This window comes from Oncorhynchus masou, chromosome 24, assembly GCF_036934945.1.
Source record: "Oncorhynchus masou masou isolate Uvic2021 chromosome 24, UVic_Omas_1.1, whole genome shotgun sequence".
Classification (NCBI taxonomy): Eukaryota; Metazoa; Chordata; class Actinopteri; order Salmoniformes; family Salmonidae; genus Oncorhynchus; species Oncorhynchus masou.
This window is the reverse complement of record NC_088235.1, coordinates 87,791,468-87,809,322: the sequence shown is the minus strand read 5'-3', so window position 1 is coordinate 87,809,322 and position 17,855 is coordinate 87,791,468. Positions and strand designations below refer to the sequence as shown.

At 39.9% G+C, this 17,855-nt stretch overlaps 2 protein-coding genes across 3 annotated transcripts in view; both read right to left on the bottom strand.

Annotated features, from left to right (window-relative positions):
* The window catches only part of si:ch211-51h4.2 (uncharacterized), a 99,759-nt gene extending 95,414 nt beyond the window's left edge, over positions 1 to 4,345 (bottom strand). The window contains exons 1-5 of the mRNA XM_064935439.1: positions 4,197 to 4,345; positions 2,845 to 2,886; positions 1,890 to 1,963; positions 1,201 to 1,269; positions 1,021 to 1,126 (exon numbers count right to left, since the gene is read on the bottom strand). Coding sequence (XP_064791511.1) covers positions 1,021 to 1,126; positions 1,201 to 1,269; positions 1,890 to 1,963; positions 2,845 to 2,886; positions 4,197 to 4,335 — 430 coding nt within the window. The 5' untranslated portion in view covers positions 4,336 to 4,345. The remainder of the gene's footprint in view (positions 1 to 1,020; positions 1,127 to 1,200; positions 1,270 to 1,889; positions 1,964 to 2,844; positions 2,887 to 4,196) is intronic.
* Positions 4,346 to 5,241: 896 nt separating this feature from the next.
* The window catches only part of LOC135512919 (inactive N-acetylated-alpha-linked acidic dipeptidase-like protein 2), a 270,364-nt gene continuing 257,750 nt past the window's right edge, over positions 5,242 to 17,855 (bottom strand). For both annotated transcript variants that reach the window (XM_064935436.1, XM_064935437.1), the window contains 3 exons: positions 16,036 to 16,129; positions 12,416 to 12,614; positions 5,242 to 8,491 (listed from right to left, as the gene is read on the bottom strand). In XM_064935436.1, coding sequence (XP_064791508.1) covers positions 8,305 to 8,491; positions 12,416 to 12,614; positions 16,036 to 16,129 — 480 coding nt within the window. In that variant the 3' untranslated portion in view covers positions 5,242 to 8,304. The remainder of the gene's footprint in view (positions 8,492 to 12,415; positions 12,615 to 16,035; positions 16,130 to 17,855) is intronic.

The following is a 17,855-nucleotide window of genomic DNA, read 5'->3' as shown; positions in this document are numbered from 1 at the left end:
CAGAGACCACTAGGATGACACTCCAAATGGGTTTAATGGATCGTGGGAAAAGAGCAGTTATAGGCTTTTGTAGGCTACAGTCCAAGCTATATCTTCCATTGGAGTGACTGCTGCCAGCATCCAAAGATTATCCAACTTGAATAAACGCTTGGAGGTAAGGATGACAGCAGTGGTGTAGTCTATGATGAGATGATATCAGTAATTATTGATATCCACATAGAGCATTGATGTGAATAACACTGCTGCTCTCTCATATAGCTATTTGCACCTTACGGATTGTGATTGTTGTGGATGGCTGTTCACAAATCTAAATGTGTATTTGAACCCAAAATTGGTTGAATTCACGAAGTTTAAGCTGCCTATCAATCAATGTTTGTGAAACCAGTGGACAGCCAGTGAAAAATGTGCTCATACAACAGTTGAAGCAAAAGTGGGGCATTCATTGCTCAATCTAATTCATGCTGATAAATATTTCATCAAAACTATGAAATAACACATATGGAATAATATAGTAACCAAAAAAGTGTTAAACAAATCAAAATATATTTTACATTTGAGATTCTTATAAGTAGCCACCCATTGCCTTGATGACAGCTTTGCACACTCTTGGCATTCTCTCAACCAGCTTCATAAGGCAGTCACTTGGAATGCATTTCAAGTAACAGGTGTGCCTTGTTAAAAGTTCATTTGTGGAATTTCTTTCCTTCTTAATGTGTTTAGGTCATCAGTTGTTTCGTGACAAGGTAGGGGGGGGGTATACAGAAGATAGCCATATTTGGTAAAAGACCAAGTCCATTTTATGGCAAGAACAGCTCCAATGAGCAAAGAGAAACGACAGTCCATCATTACTTTAAGACATGAAGGTCAATCAAGTGCAGTCGCAAAAACCATCAAGCGCTATGATGAAACTGGCTCTCATGAGGACCGCCAGAGGAAAGGAAGACCCAAAGTCAAGAGGTGTGAATACTTTCCGAAGGCACTCTATCTGTACTATTTGGGTGACCATTTGCAATGGTTTACCTGCTTCTTCCCCATCCTCCACCTCCTCTTCCTCCTCCTCTGTATTAGTGAGAACAGGCTCCTCCAATCCAACGTCTTGCATTAGAATTCGCTCTGTCTCTGTAGTCTGAAAAAACAAGGGTTTAATATCCTTTAGTTAAAAAAACATGACAATAAAACAGTGTTTGATATAGACTTTACCTTCAATGACTCAATCTGGACAACTTGGCATCGCTGGAGCAGGTCAACAAAGAGGTATATGAGGAGAGCCTGACAAGAAAAATGAAGGGAACAACTTGTGAATTCTAGGAAAGTGCATCCTCCTCACAACAAATAAACCATTATCCACTCTCCCAATGCCCTTAAAACCCACAATAACATCCACTGCTAGGCCAACAAATGGTCTCGGCTGATAGCGTCCTATCTGACCTGAGAATAGGTTTTATACCTACTTGAGTGATGTACAAAATAAATATCATGACACAACATCAGCAAAACAATATATCACAACATATGAACACATCCTGAAATTGAGCATCCAATTGAATGAAAGTTTGTAATCAAAATAAAATAACTGTCCTACCATGTGACCTACTTTTTTAAAATTGTAGGTCACATGGTACTGTAGGACAGTCAGTTAAGAACAAATTCTTATTTACAATGACGGCAAACCCGGACGATGCTGGGCCAATTGTGCTATGGGACTCCCAATCACGGCCGGATGTGATGCAGCCTGGATTTGAACCAGGGACTGTAGTGACACCTCTTGCACTGAAATGCAGTCCCTTAGACCACTGCACCACTCAGGAGCACTCATATAGTACAATGGTGCTAAGCTTACACAGTACTTACATGGCCATAATGTTCCAGTTAAACAACATCAAACTCACCTGCACAAAGAAACCAATTATAAAGGAGACCAGGAAAGGCATGAGTCCTGCATGTGCTATTGTGACAGGAAGTCCTGCAATATAATGTACATAATTTCAGTTATAAAAGTACATAGTTACAAAAGTAATCATGAACAGTCTATAATTTATCACTGAAATCATCATTTTTCATTTAGATATATCAAATTCAGTGAAGGCTGCTGAGGGGAGGATGGCTCATAATAATGGCTGGAACGGAGTTAATGGAATGGTATCAAACACATGGAAACCATGTGTTGGATGTATTCAATACCATTCCACTGATACCTCCCCAAGTAAGGTGCCACCAACCTCCTGTGATAAAATTTGATTTGAATATGATTTTATATATTTGATACCCTACAGGTAATAAACCGCTGTATGAATAATTTCGCAAAGGACAATACGTTCTGTTCATAAATAGAATATGACTCTGGGACAACCAATGACTGTATATATGGATGGACAAAGCCTTCGATCATCATTCATTCCTATGTGAGAACTCAATAGCACATTGAAGCCAAATTAAGTCAGTTAAGATGGCATCTCATGGAGACATAACATGCATAGTTTGAGCTACTCCCGGAAGTGACGTTGCAGGCTAGCTCAGTTGTGCCCCCTCTCAATGAGTAACTCAAATTGAAGACCACCCGGGGTACTGCAGGCTGACATTAATTATCCTTATCTTCTTCTGTGTGTGATTTTCAAATAATTAGTTCAACATACATCTGGTGTTTTAAAAGCAATTATTGGTACCATTATTCTCTAATAAACATTTTTTTATTTACACGAAGATTGATCACGAAATGTGACATTTTTCCATTCACTGTAATTGGGATCCTGTTTTCTGCTAACAATACCTGCAGTACCGCGGTCTGCCTTGAACATCCGTGGCAACAATTACTGAGGCAGACGTTCCACCCTGAGTACAACTCACCTAAGATTCCAGTTCCCAGTATCGTTGCAATTGACATAAAATCTAGAAAAATGTGAGACAGAGAAGTTACACACCGAATCCTAACTTGAGATAGCATATATGTTCATAACTCTTCATGCAAACCTGTCATTGACATCAATACATGATTTACATGAGTGTTTCAATCGTATTTAGAGTATTTGTCCAAACTCCTTTCATATTTACTTTGACAACAGGTGGGATTGACCCAACATGACAAACTATCATGTCCAATAAGGCAAGGGGCAAAACTACAAATTGTCTACCCTAGTGTCTTGTAAATAAACAAGCAGTTATAGACTATCTATTGACATGGTGCACAAGGTTCTTCATAAATATTTCAGATCCTGGTAGATAAAGGTATATTCATTACATCTAGCAGCACCTGCTGGTGCATCCTGCCCTGGGCTATTCAATCCCCAGATGGGCATGTGCAAACCTCAGGTTAGAAACTCATAACAGACTAGTTACAGAAATGCTTGCAGAACTTATTGTTGCAATAAAAAAATAAAAACTTACAACCGAATGGATATACAACATACATTTTCATGTTAGAAAAAATTCCATTCAACACTTGTGTAAATTATTTTGGGTCGTTCTTGGCCTGACATCCTTTTCATCAAACTGTTATTACTTGTTCATCATCATCACATCCTGCTTAATATTCTCACATCTACAATTTGGATTCACACATATGGTCGTTTATAACTACAAATGATGTGTTATCAGTCTTTTTATGTCCTTTTACTTTCAGCTGTTGTAAGTGCGACTTAAAAATGACACTCCCTGAAAGACAAGAAGCTTGAATACAATAAGAGCTGCATTTCCAGACCCACCATAATGGAGGTTTAATGACAATGAAATTAGCTGCATTGGAATGATCAAATCTAAGTCAGTGTGTGTAAAATTGTGTTTCATATGTGTTTAATATTAATCTCTAAGGTTTTAGCTACAGTGACTGTAAAAATAAAAAACCTATGAGCTTTATGCATCGGCTTTGTTATGGTCCGTCTAGGCTAGCCTACGCATGATGAGGAGCCACGACAAAGTATTGAAATGGCCAGGAACAAGCTCTAGTGCGCATCAGCATCCAGTAGGGTTGTGCAGTGGCATGATGATTTCACAGACCAGCAGTATGTTTTTAGCGAGTGCTTTCCTACATTTACCACAACCTATTTGACTGAGCGTACAAAGTGAAGTTTGAATTAGTGAAATGGACCAGGTGCATTCATGCTATTTAATTGTCTGTCGGCGTGGGGTGAAATTATCACGGAAAAACATCCTGTCGCGGTTTTCAACATCCATTCAAATGCTGCTTTTTTTCTGATACTCACAGCACTGCAGGTAAATTAATCTCAATTTCCAGGGTTTATCCTGGTTTTTCCGCGTAATTTTGATGGACATAGTCGTGACATGGCGCTCAGAAATGGGATATGGGCTTTGAAATATTTCTTCTGCGGCGGTCGCCATCATTTCGTCGTCGTCCTCCTAGCCGTACTAAATCCACTGCACCTGGGATCAGAGCAGTGGTAAAGCGCGTGCGCGGGGGATGTATGCTACCAAGCGCATCCGTATGTAAATAGGACACCTTTTTTTGTGGTATAATTGAGACATGTTGATAAGGAATACGACATTACATTTACCAAGGCGGTCTAGTGGTGTATACACTGTGTGAAAATCCTAAAATTATAACATCAATTAGGTAGGCTACATAGTTTACCACTTCCAATACCATGGACAGCGACGCCATACCGGATAAGCTAATATTCGGTTAACACAGTGAAACTATGCTTGGGGAAGTTTGAGACCATTTCGGTGGTCTCTGGATATCTTTCATTGAATTATGCTGCAAATTGTCATAAAAACCTTTATTGGTCAATTCCGTTTTCATCAAATACATGAGCAGAAAGATAACGGATCATGAAGGTTACTTTTAAACCTCCCTTTCATTAGACTAGGGGAGTAAATTATAGCATATTTCATATAGAATATTTACAATATACTAAAAAACGTGTAATATCATACCAAGGGAGTTATCAATAGACGCGTTGGACTTTTACCAATACCAAACCATTCATTCCCAATAATTGAGGAATTGTATGGTGTTAACAAAAATATTTCACAACTGTGATGAATGAATTCAGTTAATAATGCATAACACTAAAACTGAAACTAAACTATTTCCATGTAGATGTCAACCATTCCATGTATTCCTTCATTGGATAAACAGACTTACAGCCTAAATAATAATACAACTTAGCACTTCCTCAAACTGCCATTTTCCTATAACACCCTTGATGATGGCAGTAATTTTTGGCAGTTATTTCCCCTGTCTTTAAAACTCTTTAACATATACAATACTGTAAAAGAACAACAAGATCATGCCAATGTAGCGTTTATTGCATATGATACCAATGACATGGGATTCAATACATGATAGTTCCTGCTTGACCAGCTATATTAAGAGAAATTTAAAGAAACAAATCCCAAAGGAATTTCAAGTGGCCAAAACCCTGATACCTATTACTTAAGAGACTAAAGACACGATCACAATTTACAACAATATAAGACTGGGTAAACTCACAATCAAGATGCTTAGTGCAAATACATGCAATATTCATGCAAGTCAATGCAGTATTTCATGTAACACATCATGCAACACATCTAACTTGTGTAATATTATGTGATTGTACAAAGCATCACATAAATAACTGTACAATTGAAGACATTTGATATAGCCTATTTGAAGCTCATGGTCCAACTAAAAGCTACTATATTTGGAGGTACAGTAAGAGCATAGCAATCTGCCATTTCATACTACATACAGTGAATGATGGAAATACTCCATACTTACCATGCTTCCAGATAACTCATACCAAAGGCTTGTTGCTGTTACCTTATAAAAACCTTTTACCTTTTATGTAACAAAAAAACATTCACTTGTTCACCTGTTATAAAGGGCATTTTATATGCTACTATGCATGAACAATGTCAACTTCTTAATGATAAAATAAATTAATACAAATCCCGTAATAAAGTTATGTTATGGTCCTCCTCCGGAGTCCTCAGAAGATTATTAATTGACCAATTTGAAGGAATGAGACAACTGGCTTTTTATAATTTCTTATTATTTTCATGCCACTGAAAATGTAGTAGGCCTACTGTTGTTGAAGTAATCCTAAACTAATAGGGTTTTATACAGCACACACTTCATTTTTGGTATCGAAATCAAACAGATTCCTCTATTCAAGCAAAATAACAATGTACACATGTACTATTGACATCAGCCGAAGAACCTTTCTTAAAGCATTCATGATTTTCAAATAAAGGCACGTACATAATTTAAAGCTTAGCTAATATTGTAGTCCCTGAATGAAGTGTTCCTAAATAGCCATTCCATTTCTTTTGAAAAGTTAAGTCAAGTACAATTTCTTTAACAAAATATCATTAAATCCTTATTATGAATTCCAGTGACCTTTATATCACAAATTTGTAAAAATGTTATAAAAACACAATCACTAGTGCAAATGTCTTATAATGATGACAATAATGATGATGGACAAAGGATTACTAATTGTAATTGATTACTCCTATTGGCATAGGAGACTTTTGGAGACAGTTCCACTACCTTCAAAATCAACATTTATCCTTGAGATGGACACAACAGCATTACATAACCCTGCAATTAAGAAAATATCACTTAAACCCTCAAAAAATAAGCAAAACAAATGATGTAAATTGCAATATGCAGGTTGTCATTTATTGGTATGATTGATGTACTGGAGGCAGCTCTGAAGGGTAGTCACTAGCTGACACAGCCAAAATGTAATAAAATCTGATTTAAAACATAACCCTAACCACACTGCTAACCTTATGCCTAACGCTAGCCTTAAATTAAGACCAAAAAGTGATTTAAAAAAAACTATAATAATTTGTACGATATAATATAGACAATCTTGACTTTGCCTCAAGCCCTTGTAGTGGAATTCGCTCAGCGCTGCCTCAAAGACAAGATTCATCCCAATGAATGTCAACGCTCATGCAAAAATAACACATGAAGTCTACCATGAACAAAGCATAACAAATAAGTTAAGTCAAATAACAGCTACTGTAATACTACACATTTCATCATCAGTCCATCCTTACTGTATGTACAAATAGGGAAAGTGAGGTTTGTTTTGTCGACAACCACACCACTCTTTTCCGTTGGTATTGCCATTGCTTCTATATCAAAGTATTGCAGAGACTTGCCTGTTTTTAATAACATTGATCATTGGAGGACTCCAAGTAATTCAGTTATTAGAAAAATACGGATATCACATTTCACTTTGGGTACGAGACATTATCAAAGATGAATTATTATTTTTCAATACATCAAAGTAGAAGAAAAAAAACCATCCAATCAAAGCACACATCTGGTAGAGAGCACTTTACTGTGCTGGTTATTGGATTCAATCATATGGTGCATGAGACACTGAAAAATAGAATCATACAAAATGCAGTTTTCAGGGACTTCAAATCAAATCAAATTTAAGCATCCTTAAAGCCAGCTTGGGTCTGCAGTCAAGACGGTAATGCGTATGACTAGTATAAGAAGTACGGTTGAGCATGTCAACAACTGTCAAAACAGGCCATGTCACACCACTGTCACTGTTTACCTCACCAATCATGCCTCTGTAAATATAGCTAATTTCTCACACACTTACTATAATCCAAACATCATGTTCTCCTCTGCTCTGTCATAGATACACATTTGCCTTGCCTGTAGAAAATCACAAGGCACAATGAGAGCAGAACAGAGGGTTGTTGTGCTTTCAGCAGAACTAAGAGCATGGAATGGTGTCATACTGTATGTTTTGTTTGAATGTTTAGACAGAGGCAGAGATTGTTCAATAGGGCATATGAGCATATAAACATCCAGCTGGCCTTATAGTGTTTATCCACTCGTGTAAAAACATGCTGTAGTCAGTGACGCATTACTCACTTCAAAATGCATGTTTATCTATCAAGCTCTGCGTGGTTGTGAATCGCTCTGTCTTGTAGATTTAGCTCACTCCTGTGTTCCAGTGTTTCTTCACGTTCTCAGTTTATACGTGCCTGCCTGTCTGGCGTTGTTCCAGACAGTCATGTATAAATGAGGCATTAGGACATCTTGGATAGCCCAGCACTTTCATTGACAGCCAGAAGGATCTAGAAGAAATCAACATTGCTTATTGAACGTTTGGTAAACCTGAACACAGTAGGCGCTCAAGAAGAGTAGTGCAAGAAGGGGTCCCGGTCTCTTCATATTGCTTTAGTGTGATCTCTTTGTAAAAAAAAAAAAAGTGCCACACTTCATTGTGCAGAGTGAACTTAGGTATCTGAGGCACGTATGCAGATACCATTGGTCTAGGCAGTGCAGCCATACAGTGCCTCTAACCTTGGCTGATTGGATTCGTTGGGTCAATTTGCGTCATCTGGACTGTTTTCAAAGAGGTCAAGCCCACAGCGAATGAGTTTTTCAGCTGAATTGATGGCGTTTATTATCAGTGACAGAGACTTGTTTACAGCGTTGTGTTTTAGTGGATCCAGGGGGTACTTCAGTATGGAGAACTGGGGGACCTTCCCATTCAGACTGTACAACAGGTTCCTGGATCACAGGGGAACAAACAGACCACGGGTAAGTATTCACATTCACTAACTGCTGATTTTCCCGAAAAAAAAAACCCTCTTCATTAATAATACCTACTGTATAATTGCTTGACCCTGTAAGAGATATTGTACATACAAAATGATCTTGTCACACCCTGCTTTCTGTCAAATATAGGTTACAATATACTGTTGGAAACACAAAACCTTCCCTGTCTATCTATTTCTCCATCTTTCACACACCCCCTTGGCGCCATCTGGACACAGTAGCAAGAATCAATCTACTTTAGAATCTCAAAACTAAACAGCAGTCAGATACATTTCATGCTACAGGCCATGGTGTAGTCATTTGTTGGTAAAAAATGAGCAGCTTTTGGATCGTTCCTCTTCATGCGTCTGAATCACACATTGATTTCTTTGGAAGCTGGCTGCACAGACCCTAAGCAGAATAAATAAGCCAATTCTTCATATGTAAACAGGTTAGCCTGCCATCATGACCTTCAGGCTTGAGTTTATACAGTGATTAAGCTCCTCTTTTCTGTGGATGAGAAACACTTTTTAACTTTCAGGTCCCTTTGAGGCTGACTGAGGAATAATTAGAGAACCATTTTGTGTTCCCCTAAAAGGTATGGTTGAGCTTCATTCATGTGAATAAATTAGACTACCCCCCCAGGGCCTAGGATAGGCTGTTGATTGAAGAGTGAACTACTGCATAGGGTCTCATGCAGAACTTGATCCATCTCTCAAGGCCACTCATGCTGCAGTGCCAAGGACAAGCGAGTTCACTAAAGTTCTTATAACTTGTGTCTTTCTGAAATTTCAACATGATGTTGTAGTAATAAAAATGTGAACATCAATTGGTTCTCACTTTACATACATGCACCCACATACATAATATGTTAGCCCTCAATACTATTTCTTGCCCTTGAGCAGGCGCTTACTTTTATACTGTAGGACAAAGTAGTTTTGAATTGTAAGGCATTCTTGTTGTCAGAAAGGCTGCATGGTGAAATCCCTTCAAGTGTAAGGATATCTAATATTGATCTCAAGTCCCTTGTAACCCTGCATACTGTTTAAATGGAGAAATAATTCTCCTGCACAACAGAACAAACTAGGTTTAACTACACTAGTCTGTTCCCTCGGTGTCAGTCACAGAACATCAATTCCTTGCTGACAGCATGAAGACGTTTGTTTTAGCCACTCTCTCAAGCCTTACAGAGTGCTTTTTAATGCGATCCATCTCCTCTGTCTCAGCCTGGTCAAATAATTCACAGCTGTCTCCAATGCCTTACAGTGCTTTGGGGGATACCAGATTGACAGTATAGTATTGTATGGATCAGTATCCGTTTCCTAGTAATCATAATTTAATAATAAGTCATTCTGAACCGTTATCAAATCTTTGATTGCATTTGACAGGAATTGGTTATTTACGAAACCTGGAGGTGAGGAAGTTCAGCTCATCCTTTTCACTATGAGCTTCCTGGCATGCTGTTTCTGTTTCCTCTCCTCTAACTATTAGGAACAGCTACGTTTCTCAGCTGCTGTTTCTGTTTCCTCTCCTCTAACTATTAGGAACAGCTACGTTTCTCAGCTGCTGTTTCTGTTTCCTCTCCTCTAACTATTAGGAACAGCTACGTTTCTCAGCTGCTGTTTCTGTTTCCTCTCCTCTAACTATTAGGAACAGCTACGTTTCTCAGCTGCTGTTTCTGTTTCCTCTCCTCTAACTATTAGGAACAGCTACGTTTCTCAGCTGCTGTTTCTGTTTCCTCTCCTCTAACTATTAGGAACAGCTACGTTTCTCAGCTGCTGTTTCTGTTTCCTCTCCTCTAACTATTAGGAACAGCTACGTTTCTCAGCTACGTTTCTCAGCTGCTGTTTCTGTTTCCTCTCCTCTAACTATTAGGAACAGCTACGTTTCTCAGCTGCTGTTTCTGTTTCCTCTCCTCTAACTATTAGGAACAGCTACGTTTCTCAGCTGCTGTTTCTGTTTCCTCTCCTCTAACTATTAGGAACAGCTAGGTTTCTCAGCTACGTTTCTCTCAGACAAAGGGCATGAATTCCCATTAGAGGTCTAGGTAATAAGTGTACACACAGCACAGTGGGGAAACAGAGGGGCCAGTCAGTTGGGACTAATTCCCAGCAGTAACAGGGAGTGTGCTCAGAGTGCGGTAATGACTAGATATTGGCTTGTAAGGGCCCAGAGCACCTGATCTATTTCATACACCTTGATTTAATTTAAAGTCACATCACACCAGGATATGCTGATTACCATCTGATTACAATCACATGTCACTTTGACAACTGCAGTTTCTCGTATGGTATACCCGGTGTCTGTACGAAGTAATTAAACAACAACAACACGATTGGTGGGAGTCAGACAGGTTCAACACTCACAGGAAAAAAGTATTGCAATTTCCATGGTCAGCACAGGGAATTGGGAATATGTATACTATATATCTATCTATGTATGTTGATTAGTCACCTCTTGTTATAGCTCTGTGTCATGTAGCATCTCACCTGACCTATCATCCTCATGCACATTACAGTAATGCCATGAACATTCTAATGCATCTGAAATCTTTCCCTCCACACACACCATGACCCACCTATCAGCACAATAGCTCCCCTATCTACTGTACTGTATATGCTCCACCAATATAAATGTACTCCTGTTTTATTTATCTGTTATTTTACCAGGTAAGTTGACTGAGAACACATTCTCATTTACAGCAACGACCTGGGGAATAGTTACAGGGGAAAGGAGGGGGATGAATAAGCCAATTGTAAACTGGGGATTATTATGTGACCATGATGGTTTGAGGGCCAGATTGGGAATTTAGCTAGGACACCGGGGTTAACACCCCTACTCTTACAATAAGTGCCATGGGATCTTTAATGAACTCAGAGAGTCAGGACACCCGTTTAACGTACCATCTGAAAGACGGCACCCGACACAGGGCAGCCCTGGGGCATTGGGGTATTTTTTCGACCAGAGGAAAGAGTGCCTCCTACTGGCCCTCCAACACCACTTCCAGAAGCATCTGGTCTCCCATCCAGGGACTGACCAGGACCAACCCTGCTTAACTTCAGAAGCAAGCCAGCAGTGGTATGCAGGGTGGTATGCTGCTGTGCAAGGCTGACGTCAAACGTCAAACCCAGCATCACCAAGTCTCCCAGTCCCGTCTCCAGCTCTAGAGGCAGTAGGATGGGAGTCATTATACTGCCTTTTGTAGGATTAGACTGATCTAAAGCTAGTAAAACCACAGTGGTTAGCTCAGTTAATTACATTCAGACAAAACAAAGAAATAGACAAATGTAGATTGTGCCATGTACTGTAGATTTCTGAGAAAAGGATACTTCGTTATTATGGAGCCAATTAAACAGCAATGTTTCTTGAGGATTATTGAACAGTTGAATTCAATTTTTGTGCTTTCGTTCTAATGGCAGCTTAGTGCAATTAGATGTGCATTCAAATTATAACAACAAACATTACATTACACTACGACTGTGCTGGCTCTCAGGGAGGCAGACCCATTCATGGAAAACTAGCTAGCTAAAGGTAATTATAGAGATTCACAGTGATGTGCAGTCGGTAATGTTCCTCGCTGGTCTTCATTCAATAAGAAACAATGGTGCACACTCTAATCACACTCAATAGATGGGCTCCAGGTGGATTGAAAAGTGACTTCATAAAAAGTGTAAAATGTATAGTTCCCATGGTCACCATTATTGACTTAATTGACTAATCACAATTAATAGATCATGTTTAATGAATGCCACAAGGCATTTGAGAGCTTTGTAATTAGCTAGCATATTGTGCCCAGATTTTCAAAGCAGCTCACACCCTTACCTTCACTAAATGTCCTCAGGTAATAGAGTGATGGTATGCTAGCCTAGCACATACAGTACAATCTGATCCACCTACCTGTAGACACCTGGAGGGGGCTGGGGGACCATGAAGCTCTTCTCCAGGTCCCGGAGCACGTCGTTCAGCATGCGGACATGGGAGGGGTCCCTCTCCTTGGGGTCATTGGCTGGACGCATGGTCTCAGACTGGAGGAAGGCTGAGCTCTCTCTGAGGGAGGCAGCTGCTGCCAGCAGTCTGGGGGTCCTCAGGGGATCATCTATAGTACATCAACACAGACACAGGGCAGGGATTGGCTGTTACGGGTAAAAGGTGGAGGTGGACAATGTTTGGTTGGCTAAAATCTAAGAAACCTCTCTTACACTACTGCAACTACCTTCAATATCCTTATCCCTAGCCCAATCTCACCACTCAATTACAACAAAGTAAAACTAGTTCAGAACTATTTTCGATTCATCTTACTCTGCGCTTGCCACAAAACCAGATATGGGTCTGTTAGTCAGAGTCTTACAACAGCCAGAACCAATTGGACATTAAGGCAATGTCACTGCTTAGAGTCGACATATCAGTAGAACATTCAATTATTCAGTAGTAATTAAAGATTCATTAAAAAGCCCCCCCTGCCATGTATGTAGGGATACTCTAATTGACAGTGTCACTAATTACAACTTATTCAGAGAATGATATGCTCATTAGAAAATAAAAACAAAGCGACACATTTACATGTGTCATTATGAATAAATTACATTTTGGTTAATTATGTGACCATATTTATAGTGTTACATAATGACCGTCAGGTTAGATTGCATTGCTCACCATTTATGAGTTACATTCATACTATATGAACAGCATGACATGGCTGCTTCTTAGGCATTAAATTATAGACCTCCAAAAATGCACTGTCCTCAGCTGTCACCTGTACAGACACGTTTCTCTTGCTCTGTTTTTAAATCAGGTCAACAACATTTGTGGATGGCTGAAAAAAATGATGTGCCGATTATTACATTCAAATTAATTGGTTTATCCCTTACACAGAAACATATTTGTTATAAAAACGTTGGCCTCAATATTTCTGTAACACATATGAAATATCAGGTTAACATTTGTTGTTTCAACACTATATGCATGAATCCTCGTCAAGCACTAGAGAGAAAAACATGGGAAATATCAATGTCACATGTCTAAATAGCGTTTGCTAATAAGCTAGTCGCCACATCGAACGTTTTCCGTTCCATTATGCCTAAGTGAAAATAACCTTGACTGTGGCCGTGTGCTGCATGCTTATATGTGGCTCCATTAAAGCCTGCTTTTTCTCCATTTCACTTCTCTTTGGTGTTTGTTAGATGAGAGCAAGGCTGGGGCATGGCATTGAGTGGGAGAGTCACAGGAGAATATGTACACCATGCAACTACTCAGGGAATAAAGGAGAGAAAAGACAGGATAAAAATATCCAAAGAAAGCTGTTCCCTTCTACAAATGTAAATGTCTTTCTCCCTACTGAGGGAATAGGAGTTATGAAATATGTGGGAGGATTGCTGTAATCTATCACACATTCTGACATGGAGGGACGTGGAGGGACGATTCTGTTGGCATAGACCCTGCTGAGATTTGATGGAGAGAACTTAACACAACTCAGGAAGCCACCTTTAAAAATGTTTGGCACGCACGCACGCACGCATACACACACACGCACACGTGCACGCACACACACACCATTTTCTCCTTTTCTAGAACTGATTGACTTCAAAGTGCAGCTACTGTACTTCTGAAAAAAATGCAAGTTACCAAATTGTTCATTTTGAATAAAAAGTGAACAAAATATTTTGAAGGTTTCAATTAGCCATGCCTGTTTGATCTCAGACAATCCATTACTCGTGAATAGTGCAATAGTGAATAGTGCAATTTTATGTGGTGTCTGAAAATCCATTTACTGTTCCAATCCCAAAACAGCATGAGGCTGGGCTAAAATCCAGGGATCAACCCAGAAACCTCTAATTATTTATTTACCTCTCTCCCATCTCCCTTCTTTATTTTTAACCACAAAGATAAAAGCATTCTATATTTAATTCAACCTGTTTGCGACTGGGCTTCTAAAGGCATTAGTTCCCTGACCCTGCGACTGGAGAGACCACGGCCAGGTAATCATTCCATCTCAATCACAGAGCTGCCTCGTTTGTGGACTTTAGTCTTGGATAAAGAAGTGGAACCGCAGTGCTTACCACAATGAGGCATCATGAGTAAGTTATACATATCAGTGTTTCACAGTCTAAGCAGCTGTCTGCAATGCAGAGTGAATTGCGAGATAGAAACCTCATTTGTGGTTTAAATGCTTGCTGGCCATGATGAGAACCCACTGTATCAACAGATTATCTACAGTACCATGGCTGTATGAGCACCACATGTATGAGCACTGTATGAGCACCACACAATGTTAACTCAGTGTAAAATGGTACCTTCAATCAAATACAGAATGACAAAAATATGGAATAGGAAGTGTTATACCTTTTGTGTGAAATTATTACAATAACGGAAACTACCTTAAAGTAATCAAATATTTGAAACCAAATGATACAGCCTTTCTAATCATACACGGTGCACCACCTGTGTGTAATTCAGTAGACAGTGACTATGCAGAGCAATGGGAATATGGTTGAGCTGATATATAACTACTAGGACACCGTTTTATGGACACTGAGCCAGAAGAGACAAGATTATGTGGTGATTATGCACCTCACCTGTCCTACGCTGGCTCTGTCTGCATGAATATTTAACATTACAACCAAATTACATCTCTGATGCACAAGGTCAGGATGAGGGTGGGATGTCCCATTTATCAGTTGCCTCTACAAGTCCATAAGAGGTGACAGTAAAGTAAACCAACGAGGTCTGTAAGTCTGCATTATCATTAATTGCTTTTAAATTATAGGCTATATCCAATTCTAACTTCCTAATACATGGAGCCTTTGGGAGGGAGACAGGGAGGGAGGGAGACAGGGAGGGAGGGAGGGAGACAGGGAGGGAGGGAGAGGGGGACCCAAGGAGGGAGGGAAAACCCAAGCTCTTGGATTGTTTGTTGAAGTAGTGGTGAGATGAAATACCACTTCCTGGCGTTGTCAAATTTTCATTCTCATCCTGTGTGACATAACAGAACCCAGGTCTGAGACGAAAGAGGCAGTCGAGTCCAAGGCTGGCGAAAAGAAAGATGACCCGGCCAGGATTTAAATTTTTACAAATGCAGAAATCAAGGTCACTTGGCATTGGACTCATGAGGCGTGATAGAGGCGATCGATATGTCCACCTAAACAGATGATCTGCCTCTAAATCATTCTTATGGGAGAGAGAGAGAGAAGGAGAGAGAGAAGGAGGGAGAGGGGGAGAGGGGGACCTGCTGTGGCCTGGTGCTGGCTGGCTGGGTGGGTGGACTGCAGATATGAGTTATGTCACTGCATAGACCCACGTGGCTCAGCAAACAACCAGAGCACCAATAGATGCTTCATTCACTTCACTCCAATGTGGGTATTGCATAATAGTTACATTGTTCATTGTTCTTTTGTCATGCATGTTTGATTCAGTCGAAGATAATAACATAGTAGTACAAATTCAATGATGGCTGAAAAAGTCCTTCATTCATGCAATATCATGAAACGCCAAAGGATAGAATAAACAAGATTGGGTCTTACCTTTGAGTTTATCCTGGACATCCAGGGCGATATCAAGAGGATAGAATGGAAGTACTGGATCATTGACGAGTCGAAGAATGACTTCTGCTGTCATCTAGATAAACAGCAGAAAAATGTTTAAAGCCTGTAGTACTGGATCCAAACACAGTTAAATGTGTTACAAATTACTTCTTGAGTGAATCCCATGGTGAATACTACTCATAAAATAACAAAAGTATGTTGTTGTTGTATTTGTGGTTGTTGTTGTTGTTTTCCTCCCTGCAAGAAACAGTGTGCTCATCAATGCACTGAACCAGAACTGTTAGTTCAATAATATCCTTTACCAGCTTTAGACTGCCATTGCCAATCTACTCATTGATTTGGTTTCACTCTCAGTTGGTAGCTTTCTAAGCCCTCTGCATTGGATGCAACAAGGCAACACATTGTTCCATATCTTGCTCCATATCTAGACAGAATTCAATACTCACACGGCTGACCTCCACCCTACCTAATCAACCTTTACTGAGCAACGCAAATCCCACAGAGTATTACATAGACTGATATCAGAGGTGCACTCAGTCAGTCAGTCAGCATTCTGCATGTCGTCCATTGGTCGACCCAGTCCAGCAGAATGCAGGGAATGAGAAAAGGTCACTTATCAGCAGTGTTTCTTCCGCCTGACCTACTCTGGCCTTAGCAGAGAAAAGCAATTGGCCCACTTCTTTGTGAGGAGTCTGTTAGACGCTGACCCCAGTTAGTGTGCTCAGTGACATAGACACCTGTGATGGGTGCTGAGGGTTACTGTTTCCCCCGGCCAGCCCCCAGGGTCACCCAGGCTGGGGACAGCCAGGCCACTGACCCCCTCTCTATGGGTGGTCCATAGACCCAGGCTGGACACCACAGACCTCTGTCTTCAGTCCACGTTACTGGGGATAACTAGAGGCTGGACACACTCCCCACTCTGGGCTGGACCTCTGGAACCATGACTGTGGGGCATAGAAGATTGGAAGCTGTAGCTTAACACAATGTGTTTACATTTGAGCAACTAGACTATTGTTGAACGATTGTAGTAAAGGAAATCTCAAATGACACTTGTATTTTACTACTGTATACTACCCAGGTTGGTGTTTTAACATTCTAGTCGAGTATTCCTATTTTATAGCACTTTTCTGGTGTTTATTAAATTACCTACAGTGTAAGTTCTGTAGGCTGCTGGGAAATCAATCACAGAGGGAAAAGATTAGACCATTGATTTGAGTGAAGTGAGAAATAAGTATACATCAAGCCTGTTTAATGTTCCAGACAGAAAACACCACTGATTTCTTATTTATGGCCTTGTTTTTGGATCCTCGCTCTACGGATGGCAGAACAAAAGCATATACAACGTAAAGAAGGGAAAAGAAAGGTGAAGGAACAAAATATGACAATGTGAAGGTCCTGGAAGATAGCAGACCAAACCAGCTGGTTACATGTCCAGTCCTTTCCACCACACTTTCAGAAAAGTGAAATACACTAGTGTGTGACTTCATTATTCTTCCACATTAATATTTTGCGGTAGGTTAGTGATTATACAGTATTTGAAAACAGAGAATTTGACATTCTTTCCCAATATAAAAAAAAGCCTAACTTATTAATTGGAATGCTAACATCAGTGATGCAGGCAGTCTGGAATAATATTTTATAGGCTATGCATCCAATGATCCCATATTGGCCCCGAAATATCATTACTAAAATGAAATCCCAATTAGGTCCACTTCGTTTGACCTAACTTTATTATTGTATTTGCACCAGGTTAACATTGCGGCCCGTCCTTTCCACTCTCCTGCCTCCCTCTGAGTCTC